Source organism: Lampris incognitus, chromosome 19 (assembly GCF_029633865.1).
Source record: "Lampris incognitus isolate fLamInc1 chromosome 19, fLamInc1.hap2, whole genome shotgun sequence".
In the NCBI taxonomy this organism is placed as follows: domain Eukaryota; kingdom Metazoa; phylum Chordata; class Actinopteri; order Lampriformes; family Lampridae; genus Lampris; species Lampris incognitus.
The window spans coordinates 21,434,844-21,447,029 of NC_079229.1; the positions used below are offsets into that span (position 1 = coordinate 21,434,844).

At 48.7% G+C, this 12,186-nt stretch overlaps 1 protein-coding gene across 2 annotated transcripts in view; it reads right to left on the reverse strand.

Annotated features, from left to right (window-relative positions):
- nrp1a (neuropilin 1a) overlaps window positions 1-12,186 on the reverse strand; it is a 76,346-nt gene that overhangs the window by 23,133 nt on the left and 41,027 nt on the right. For both annotated transcript variants that reach the window (XM_056299180.1, XM_056299179.1), the window contains exon 7: window positions 10,217-10,383. In XM_056299180.1, the coding sequence (XP_056155155.1) occupies window positions 10,217-10,383 (167 nt within the window). The remainder of the gene's footprint in view (window positions 1-10,216; window positions 10,384-12,186) is intronic.

Below are 12,186 nucleotides of genomic sequence, written 5' to 3' on the forward strand. Positions count from 1 at the left end.
CTATTTCTTTATGTGTTCTGTATATGTGTGTGCATATATTCTGCATTAGCGTGCACCCAGCTGAACCGAATGGGATTTTGTACAGATGGGCAGTTTTACAGGAAGTGTGGTTTTGAGAACACAAGACAGGCAGACATCAGGATCCATTGAGGAGCACGAGGTTTGTCTGCCAACTGTCATGTCTGCCCTCCAACATGACTGCTATTGTCAGGATGGGCAGAGCGCACACATGAAGCGAACACACGACTGCAGACAACCTTCCCGAGAAGTTCTTGACCCTTTTCTCTGAACTGTCTGCAGCTCTACACGCCTGTCTAAAAGCGGTAAGGGAAAAGGGACTTGGCCTGCGGTTTGCAGTGCCTTTCAGCTCTAGGACACACAAATATATTTTCAATTGCCGGTGCAAATCACCGCGTAACTGAACGTAACTCCAGCTTACTGACCCTCTGTCCTCAGAAGAGAAGAAAAGCAAGGGGATATGAATGAGAAATGAGGATTGGGGGGGGGGGCGGGGGTGAGGGGGGGGGGATCGAACAGCGCGGCTAGCATTTAATGAGCGTTAGCTCCATCTCCGACAGGTTGACGTTAATGAGGAGTAATGGTGTTGCGTGTAGACCAATTCTTGCTCAGGAAGCTGAGAGGTTGGTGGGAATGGGTTTAAGATCACGATGAGAGACGAGGGCTTTGATGCTGGCCTGAGATGGGCTAAGGCTCTGATAGATGTGACTGTGATCTTGAAAGGGGATTACTGTACCCGCACCAAGGAAACGGTTTGCGTATGAGTGTGTCTGTGTGTGTTTCTGCATGTGTACATGTCCATGCAAAAATTTGTGTGTGCTTGTGTGAATTTATGTCTGCACACACACACACACACACGCCAACTTCCAGTGACACGAACTTTCAAAACCAATCTTACTCACTGGAGCTTGTACATATTTAAAGCATACAGCCATTTGGAGCCAGCTAGACTTTTTTGTGCCAACCGTATATACTACATTTAATATCATTCTGTACAAAGACCGGTGGAGGAACATCTCCATGGCACATTAAATACTGGCAGTCTCGCAGTCATTCTCTCACCTCAAAGTCATACGTATTTCATTTCCATATGCAAAAAACAGATACACAGATGGGATCAATGATGACACTTCTCACTTCCAATCCAGTCCCCCGCCTGTCTCTTTCTTTCTCTCCTTTTCTTTCTGTCCCTTGTCTGCTTAGAGGATTTGGATGGATGGAGGGGGGAAAAAGGAAGAGTCACACACAAAGACAGAATACTTTGGTTCCTGACTACAAGCCTGAAAGGGTTTCCTGAGTAAGGTCCAGAAATAGAGACAGAATCAAATCCCCTGCTTTAGACAGTTCCCATTTAATGATGCAGGACCTGGATTCCTCTCTGTTGGGTAAATGGCTATTTCTGCCAGTGCTGGACTAGCAAAGCGTGGTGGATGGCAGCGAGGCATACTCTGGCGTCTATCAGCCGTGGCAGGTCCTTAATGTCTCCGTTCAAATGGCCAGTTTGAATCAAATCCAACCTGGACCAATGACAAAGGGGCTTACTAAAAAGTCAGCATCGAATGGGAGGACTTGGCCTTGGGATGGTCTTCCCTGATTGGGTCTCATTAGCCATAATGGCGTACAATTGCCTCAGGGAATAGGACCATTGAGTGGCCAAGCTAATTGAGAACACTCATGAACGCTCATGCTCGTCGTGACTGCACTCTCGGCAGAGAGGGATTCATTTGTGAACAAATGAGCGGTGACCCTCTGAGTACTTGAGTAGTCATCCGAGTACCGACGGCGACCGCATTCTGAGAGCCGGTGCTCGGATCCACCTTGCAAGCATGCGAGTCTGAGCGTGTTGAAAAATGTATGGCTGAAGAGCACTACGAATGGGATGCGACGAGAAGAGTGGACACGAGAGGAACGGGAGGGATGGGAGAGGACCGAGTGCAAGGCAGAGTCTGGAGAGAACAGGAGGCTGAGAGACAAGAGAGCAGCGATGATAGGAAGGAGGAGATGAGAAAGAAGGAGGGAAGACTAGAGAAGGGGAGGAAGAGACAGCATATGAAGGACGACATGAGGTCTCTTGTGATTTAGAGTATAGCAATTCAATGAGAGACAGAAAAAGAGAGAGGGGCTCAGACTAGATCAATTTCACAGCCACGGGTTGATAACAGGGTCTGGGTAATGAGCAAGGCATAATTTATTAATGGCTGCTTGCTACAGGCAGAGGAGAGAGGCCGAGCCTGCCCTAACACAGGGTCACATAGGTCAGGGAGAGTGGACAGGCTGCCAGGACTGCAGGCTGGATGTAAAGTACATTCTCATCCATACCACAGAGACTAAACCAAAGACAAACAGGCTGAGACAATTGGCTAGTGGGATCTCTATTAACCTTGTGGCATGCACAGCCCGAGCTGGCCTGCATAAACCAAAACCAACATGTAAAAAAAATGAAAGTCATGCACGGCGGTTCCAAGCCGAATACAATGATGAGTGGTTTATCATCTACCTCAGTACCCTGCTTGAAAGGCTGAATCACGCCTAATGGCTGATGTAATCACTGTGTAGAAAGGGTGTAAAATATGGTTCCCATGCCTCTTTGTACGAGGATGCATTCTGAAACTTTGCTGATCTAACATAATACCGGCCGTGTGTGCTCCACCATCCCCCCCCGTGTTGTTATTCTCCACAAGAGGGTGTGTTTGGACTGATGCCCGCCTGTCGACAAATGGCGCTATACATTCTGGGCCCGCTGGCACAAGGTAACTCATAGCTGAAGGGACACATACCCTGTGCCATGAATATGCCACACTGGAAAACAAATCACACAGACCTCTCCCTATCATAAACCACTGTAAAGGTGACACAAAGGAGTGACTTCACTGTGTCCTTGTCTCAGAGGATTTTCACTGCAGTCCTAGTCAAAATGCAAGCGCTTGACTGTGTGTGTGTGTGTGTGTGTGTGTGTGTGTGTGTGTGTGTGTGTGTGTTGTATCTTAGTTTGAGTCTATGCACTCTGCACCTTCCTGTCATGAGGCTGACTGATGACTCAAATCCTTGTGTCCAACAACACACAGTGAACATGGCCTCAGCCATTTCACAAACTTGGCCGAAACAAGAAAGGCGGAAAAACAATTAGTCATGATCACGCTGTAACGCCAGCCAGCTAGATCCCAGTTGAGCAACGCCATCAATGTAAGGAAATTCAAATCACCACATCAGGCCACCCTGGCAAGACATGTCTGCGTGTGAACCAATGTCACAGAATGAGACAGGCATTGAATGAAAGCATTTGTCTATGTGTGTGTCTGTGTGTGTCCGTGCAAGTTTGACAAATCAATTTACCAATCATCCATCAACATCAGCGACAGCTGAGGACATGAACTTTAGGTCTATCCATTACTCACTTTATCATCTCTGTACTGTTTGACTCGGAGATACGACGGGGCCACGTGATTGGTCCTCTGAAGCAATAACCCAGTCATTGCATGGGTGCATTAAGAAGACTTGTGGGTAAGAGGGGAGGGAAGGGGAGGGGGGTGTTAAGAAACACAGAAGTTCAAAAGCTTCATCCCTCCTTGTTCGACTGGTAATTGAATTTCTGGGGAGTTATATTGAACCATCTGTACTCAGACAGAACTTTACCATGATGCTTTTTTTTCTGCTCTCCCCGACTGTTGTGGGGAAAAATAGCCTCCCATCTGTGTGTGTGGGCTGCAGAGTGAATAACGAAGGTCTCCGGGGATTGAGTTTATTCATTTTCCCTCGCCAAAAACAACAACAGGAGGAACACTGATGGTGTAAAGAGAGGGGGAACTCTCTTAAGCGATCTGAAGTAAGAGAACAGCTGGCAGACAATTACAGAAGCCCTGTCCAGAAACAACCTCTGATCCTCTCCCTCAACGGCTGCATCAAGCTGACGGAGCTCAAAGGACCAGGCAGTCCAGAGAATGATAGACAGCAGTCATCAAAGACCATTCAGTGCACTTGAAACCTACATCCATGAGGGTTTTACACGTTAGACCCAATTATATCAATTTTGATATCTGGTGATGCCATTTAATTGGTTGCAATAAAGCAATCACACGAAAAGGGATCATCTCTTGTAAATCGAATTACACTTTGGTACTTTGCCATGTCACACCAGAGATTAGTTTCTGTTCTCTGCAAGACAAAAGGAGCATCTGCTCGTTCTTCTACTAAATTCACCCAAAGCACCTGTGTGTGTTTCTTGGCTGAAGCTTTTTCCTTTTTTATGCAGAGTTCCATTTCCCTAAAGTGTAATTATTTCTCCTTTCATGAAAATTGTATTACTAAAATGCTACGGGACCTGTTAGCTTCTCACACGACCTTTCATTCATCACATTATTCACCCAGCACAATTACAGTTTATTTTTAGCCACCTCAACACTCCTTCGGTGGCATTAAATTATGCATGTCTTCACATGCGCTGATCATCTATTTTCTTGACAAAGAGGGATGATCTGGAAGGTTCTTCCTTGTGCACAGGTGGGAGGACAGCTCGAAATGACAGAGGAAATGGGTCGGCTGGTTAGACCGTGTCTGAGTGTGTGGGGCACGAGGTGGCCTCTGCAGGGCGGATATGTGCTGTAACATAATTAAAGGTTTCCCGCCTGAGGAAGGATGTTACCCGTCTAGCTTTACGGTTTCCTTTCTTGTGAATCATCTCAAACACACAACCTCCCCGGCCATTCACATCGTTGTTGCACATGACTAATGTACTGAGTAACGTGCGTTAAGCAGAGAGAGACAATGGCCGAGATGGAACAAAGCGTGACCTTACGATATGTCATGTCTGGAAGCCACATGATGCTGCCAGCCACAGACATAGGCCAGCAGATGACCGCGTATTATGTGACTGACAATACAACCCCGGGCCGTTCGCTCGTCTGAAACGCAGACGCTTTAAACTGCACTGATTAAGACCGAGTTGGGTTTTTTCTCTCGGGGTGCTTAAGCGGTATGGTTTCATTTCATTACATCATGCCGGAGCTCATTTTTTGATTTCTAGCCCCACTTTTGGGCTTACGCTACTCGAGTGTGGCTCTCTGTCCTACCGCTAATTTTCCAATTGAGAGTGGGGCCTGGGAACATTGAGGCTCTGACACAGCCATTGTCTCCATTTGCATGGCATGATGATGATCTCATAGGCAGCCCCATGCCAACTTTCTGTGCCCTCTCTAGACCTCATCAGCTGAGAAGCTGCTGTTAATTATGACTCCATATTGTAATTACACATCGCCCGGCAGGACAATAGCCCCTGAAACTGAGAAGTCAAGAGAAGTCCCCTCTTCGAGACAAAAACGACAGCGATGGGTGTCGAGGTAGTGTAGCGGTGTATTCCGTTGCCTACCAACACGGGGATAGCCAGTTTGAATCCCTGTGTTACCTCCGGCATTGTTGGGCATCCCTACAGACACAATTGGCTGTGTCTGGGGGTGGGAAGCTGGGTGTGGGTATGTGTCCTGGTCACTGCACTAGCACCTCCTCTGGTTGGCCGGGGCGCCTGTTCGGGGGGGAGGGGGAGCTGGGGAGAATAGCATGATCTTCCCATGCGCTACATCCCCCTGGTGAAACTCCTCACTGTCAGGTGAAAAGAAGTGGCTGGCGACTCCACATGTATCGGAGGAGGCATGTGGTAGTCTGCAGCCCTGCACGGATCGGCAGAGGGGGGTGGAGCAGCGACCGGGACAGCTCAGAAGAGTGGGGTAACTGGCCAAGTGCAATTGGGGATAAAAAGGGGGAAAAAAATTCCCTCACCCCCCCCCAAAAAAAAAGCAATGAAAAGGACGTAACTATTTTACCTGAGGTTAGTGGAAGCAAATTTGGAGGATAAGGAGCACCAGAAAAAAAAACAGGATATGGCGTCTGACGCGAGCCCCTTGAATCAGGATGAAGACACACCCTAACAAGGCTAGCGCTGTGTTTTCATCCAGGAAGCCGGCAATTAGTGCTTGTTTGGTTTGTCGAGCGGTGGAATTTAACCTGCTTTCTTTGCTGAATGGGCCAGGTTTCACTGGGCTGTTCTGCTGACTATGTTCTGGATCCACATGAGGCGAAACGGTCATGTCGAGCTGCGCTCTCGCGACGTATTTTAATCCATAACAACTTCCTCCGCCTCGAGATTGCCGTCACAAGTGCTGCCGGGTAGATAAAAGAGTACGCCAAGTAAACAAACAGGGCTTTTCATGTGTGAGACTCTCATCCGGTAGGACACCCCATCCAACACGTGAGAGGAGAGGCTTCGTGCGCTCATATCTGCCACCAGGAATAAACGATTAGGGTTTAAAAAAGATCTGGGTCTGCTGAAGTGATAACATATTGTATCTAGTTGCTATGATTACAGACTGCCAAAACAACAAAAGCTCATTAGGACAAATAACCCTGACCTAGCGGATGGGTAACATGTATATTGCTCAATACAGAAGCTTTCAAGTATTGATGGTTGAGTTTTCTCCAAGACGCGGTGCATTATTCATGATATGTGCATGCGTGCGTGTGTGTGTGCGTGCGTGTGCATCTGTCTGACCGCACGTCTGTGATCAATGGCGGCTGTCTGACAGCTCAGGTCGGCTTGGAGATCCAGCCCTGCTTTTATCGCATCATTCAGGCACTCTGGCAGCTCATGGTGGCCATCAAAACCTCTCTACCGTGCATCCGACAGAGTCATTCTTCACCATGTCGCTGACTCGCTGCTCCTGGTGGCTGGGTGCATGGGTGACTGGCTGTTGGGGGGGGGGGGGGCTTGAGGAATTTTTCCTCTGATATTCCCAGAGGAGCTGTTCATATTTGGGCTGTGCAGTGTCTTCCAAAAACATGTGTTCGTTCCCCTCACAACCCTAAATGTGTTGTGCAGATGCGGCGGGTTTCCTCCTCCATGTTAGGCATGATAAAGGTCTTAATGCCTCCGAGTGGAGCGCATAAACGCGAGGGCTATACCATATATAAGGTACATAAGGTAGCTAAGCCTATGTTTATTTTTTGGATTCTTCCCCCTTTTTCTCCCAATTGTACTTGGCCAGTTACCCCACTCTTCCGAGCCACCCCCTCTGCCGATCTGGGGAGAGCTGCAGACTACCACATACCTCCTCCAATACACGTGGAGTCGCCAGCCGCCTCTTTTCACCTGACAGTGAGGAGTTTCACCAGGGGGACGTAGCACATGGGAGGCTCACGCTATTCCCCCCAGTTCCCCCTCCCGCTCTGACTGACCAGAGGAGGCGCTAGTGCAGCAACCAGGACACATGCCCACATTCGGCTTCCCACCCGCAGACACGACCAATTGTGTCTGTAGGGATGCCCGACCAAACCGGAGGTAACACGGGGATTCGAACTGGCGAGCCCCGTGCTGGTAGGCAACGGAATAGACCGCCACGCCACCTGGATGCCCCTAGCCTGTTTATTTATCTTTGCCACCGTATGCCGTTGGATAAAATCCCTGTTGCTTGTCCTCTAAGACTTCGAACAAAGCCAGCATTCACAAAAGGCAGAAACTTTCTCCCTCCCAGCTTGCGGTGGCTGAATTGTCAAAGAAGAAACACAGAGAAGAGAGAGGAAAAGAGGAGCGAGCGGGAGAGAGAGAAGGGGAGACAGTCGTATATAAAAATTAAAAAAAACAAGGAAGAATGAAAAAGTCAAGTTGAAGGCACATTAACACTTTTTTTTTTCCCATTCCCTGCCCAAACCACAAATGCCTTGAAAGACATCTGTCCATCTCTGTGTGCACCACCAGGGCTGATTGATGACCTGGCTAACCCAACGTTCAACGCCGAACCGCACCACACCACACCAATCTAATTACCCAGAGATGGTGCACAGACCCCACCGTCTCGCCCTCCTTCTCTCCATGAATAAGAACGAAGCAGCATTAAAATGGATGACAAATTTGGATTATGTGTGCAGAGAAAAAGCACAGAGCAAGGAAAATGCCCAGGAATCAAAAGGCCGCCTGCCATGAATAATAAATCTGCCTGCCGCAAATTGCTGTCAGGGAATGATAATGACATAAATAATGAATTGGTTACGATGCATCTGACGGCGCGGTGAGATGTTGTGTGCGTGCCGCGAGGAAGCTCAAGCTTGTTGCGCCGCGCAGACGGGCTTAATGAAAGAGGAATGAAGAATTTCACTCTTTTAATAACACTTGTGATAATTGGGCTTCTGCTAAGAGGGCAAGGCACCACCACGCCACGCGCCTCTGAAAACATAAATAAGGTTTCAACCGCCGACTCTGCTGTCTCACTTCCTGCACGACTTTAGAAGTGCTCCGTTCGGTGTCTGGTGGAGGAAATCAGCGGGCTCAATAGAACAATTCCAACTTTACTGTTAAATCAAATCCTCTTTGGGATCAATACCTCGGTGGATACAGTATTGAACAGCAACAGACCAGCTTGTTTGTCAGCGTTTTTCTGCTGACAGGGGCAGAGGAGCATTCAGATGCATACTGCACTTTATGCAATCAAGAGATCGGAAATAAATGGTTACCCTTAACACACATCTTAGGATAAACAGTGGATTTCCCCTTCAGAGAGACAAATGGTTTTACTCGACTGGCTGCTCCACTGTTATATCTGGCTGTAAAGCAAGTGGTTGAGGGGGCCAAGGCTCTTCCTGAACTACTCAGACACATGCTGGGATCCTCGGCAGGACAATGTAGGCCCCGGAGGGCCCTCTCACTCCCACACTGAGCCAAGAACACAAAATTACACACACATGGACATACACAGGAACTGGGGAACACATACAGGAAAACCCCATACACACACACACACACACACACACATACATTTTTTGCAAGCACACAAACACATGCAAACACAAACACATGCACACACATACATACAAACTCTGATTGAATTAGTCTGGAGGAACAACATGGGGCCTCAGGACAATATTTTCATTGCAATAAAGGAAAAGCTTGCTTATGGCTCCCCCCAAGCAAATATTTGGCTTTGGGTCAGCTCTACTATTCGTCCCCAGAGGAATATGCTGGGGCCAAACTTATCGGGCATGAAGCGCTGAAGACTGCAAAAAAAAAAAAAAGCAGTCCGGGTATTTGCAAGTTAATCAAACAAACCCCAAATGCATCCTGGTAGTGGAGTACAGGTTGGTGGGTCTGACCAGTGTGAGTGGATTTAGGACACATGACTAGAACTGTCTGGAAGTAGGACACTTCACTTTTCCAAAGAAAATTCCCCCTGTGGATGCCAAAATCAGATATTTGAAAAGACCAATACATGTGGCAATGTGTGCGTGAGTGTGTATGTGTGTGTGCGTGAGCGTGCGCCCGGGCTAAACCCCACCATCCCGAGAGGCAGCCACTGCAGCTGAGCCCACAGACAGGAAAGGGAGATTTCCAGGTAGGAAAGGAAGAGAAAGACAGCGACTGAACCGAAGCGTTTGTGAAGAATGAGCCGGAGCTTTCATGGGGACTGGATTTAATCTGAATTTTTGGATCTCTTCAGAGGGTTTGGAGAAACTCCCCACCAGAGACTTGAGGAATAAACACAAAAAAATCCCTCTCTCTCTCCGAGCAGGCGAGAGTCAACCTCTAATACCCCGAGATACGCCCTGAGACTGTGACTCACCTTCAATAACACAGGGGGTTTATTTAGTCTACAAACTGTTAGCATGGATGACACTGAGAAATACCCTTCATCTACACTCATGGCCCAACCTACCATTTATGGAATGTTGAAGACGTGTGTGTGTGTGTGTGGTCTGTTTTAAGTTTTTCAGGTGGACATTGTATTCAAATCTCATGTCAAGTTGGGTGCAGTCAAACTTGAGGTTGCACAATGATGTTAACTGCAATTAGCTTACCAAAAACCAAACAAACAATGATAAAAAAAAAATTAAAAATCTGTCCCTACAGACACAATTGACCGTGTCTGCGGGTGGGAAGCTGGGTGTGGGTATGTGTCTTGGTCGCTGCACTAGCGCCTCCTCTGGTCAGTTGGGGCGCCTATTCGGGGGGTAGGGGGAACTGGGGGGAATAGCATGATCCTCCCACGCGCTACGTCCCCCTGGTGAAACTCCTCACTGTCAGGTGAAAAGCAGCAGCTGGCGACTCCACATGTATCGGAGGAGGCATGTGGTAGTCTGCAGCCCTCCCCGGATCGGCAGAGGGGGGTGGAGCAGCGACTGGGACGGCTCGGAAGAGTAATGAAAGGGGCCCGTGGTTCTGTACCTGTATCCACTCCTTGTTGGAGTCATCGGCTGGCGTCCAGGCGTTTTCATAGTAGTTGAGTCTGGAACGCTCCGGGGACCAGCTGGGGTTGTACTGGGATGAGGCCATGATCTGGTCCGACGTTATCTCTCCCGATTCCATTCCCAAGGGGTCCGTACAGTCAAAGTCTGAGGTGGGGGAGAGAGAGCGAGAGAGAGCAGAAAGGGAGAGAGAAAGATCAGAAAAGGAGAGAGTAAAAGACAGAAAAGTAGAGGATGTTACTTTGAGTACTGAAAGCATGGGTATGTAAACCAGCGTGTGCTTTGAATGTCCCCAGAAATGAGGGCTCGTCTCTGGGGAGAAGTGACGGGGCACTCAGCTCTGGTGGCTGGAATAAACAGCACATCAGCGACGGCTCAGTGGAGCTCTTCCTCTTCCTCTCTCTCACTTCCTCTCTCTCATTCTACTTTTAAATGGTGGCAGGATGGAAGTGTGCTGCATTAAGCTGTTAAAACTTCAGTTATAAAACTTTCAGTGTGGTGCCAGGTTTGTGTACTGTATTAGGAGTTTAAGTGCCTCTGTTTCTTTCCTCCATTTATTCCACCGGCTCAACCCCTCCCCCAACTCCCTGCTGGCAGTTTAGCTATTGTGCACACGTCGCATATTTTCCCTAACACAGTCTCCCAGGGGGCCCATAGAAATATTTAGACTCTGTGTTTTGGGGCCATATATCAGGCTTAAGGCCCCCAACCGCCCACGGCAGGGGGTAGATTCCCCGTTTTGTTTTCTTATTTATTCATTTTGTGTTGACGAGGGACAGTCGATGAGGGACAGTCGTCTTGAGACGTCCCAGGCTGGGTGGCTGCAGACGGCCGGGGTCAGGGAGGGTTGGTTCCCCTTTAACCCTTGGAGGTCAGATGCTGCAGACTCCGCTGTGGGCGGGGCTACGGTCAGGGCTGAGTGGACGTATATGGAGCGGAGGAAGAGTTGACCTGCTGACCTGGGCAATGGTCAAACACTCACGTAACAACACACGGAGGCATGCGAGGGTGAACTCTCACACAGGCATGCGGATGGACACACACACACATGCACACTCACAAATGCACAAAATTATAGTCATGTGTTCATATGGATATGCACACACACACAAACAAAAACAAAAACACACAGGGGGCTTAGAGTGAGGAGCAGTGTGGGACTCCTCTGTGTGCCGGTGCCTATATGCTAACACAGATGGTCTCCCCATCTGCTGCGCTGCTCCGACTCCTCAGTCTCTGGGTCACAGTGTGTGCTTGTCTTGGAGAATATGTATCCTAGGAGTGTATGCATGTGTGTGTGTGTGCGCGCACCACTGTCCCGGTGTGCGGCTGAGAAAACCGTCTCACACCTCTCCGTTCCCATCTTCGCCTCACTCTAAGAGGACAGCGTGTTCCAATTAAAGTTTTCCCCATGCAGCGTCACTTCTGAGGCCCGTGTCGTTCTAGACCGACGGAAATACAACCGGCGAAAACACAAAGGGCTTCTTGTCTGAAGCTCGAGATGGGATCTGACTGTGCCGCTTGCCAACCTGTGTCTGACAAAAAGGCAAGGGTTTGCAGCAAAGAGGAAAGCCATGCGGCACAGTGGAGAATAGGGTGGCGAGGGTGAGACTGAGAGAGAGGAGACAGCAATGTGGAGAAAGAAAGCAAGGGAGAAAAAATTAATTGAAGAAAGACTGGCATATGCTGTAACTAGGGTGCAGGGGTGAGAGCGAGAGAGAGAGGGAGCAAGAGATGTGGAGAAAGAAAGACCGGCATATGCTGTAACTAGGGTGCAGGGATGAGAGAGAGAGAGTGAGACAGAGAGAGAGAGAGTGAGTGAGCAAAAGATGTGGAGAAAGAAAGCAAGGGAGAAAGAACGAGAGGAAGAAAGACCACCATATGCTGTAACTAGGGTGCAGGGATGAGAGAAAGAGAGCGAGACAGAGAGACAGAGAGAGAGGGAGCAAG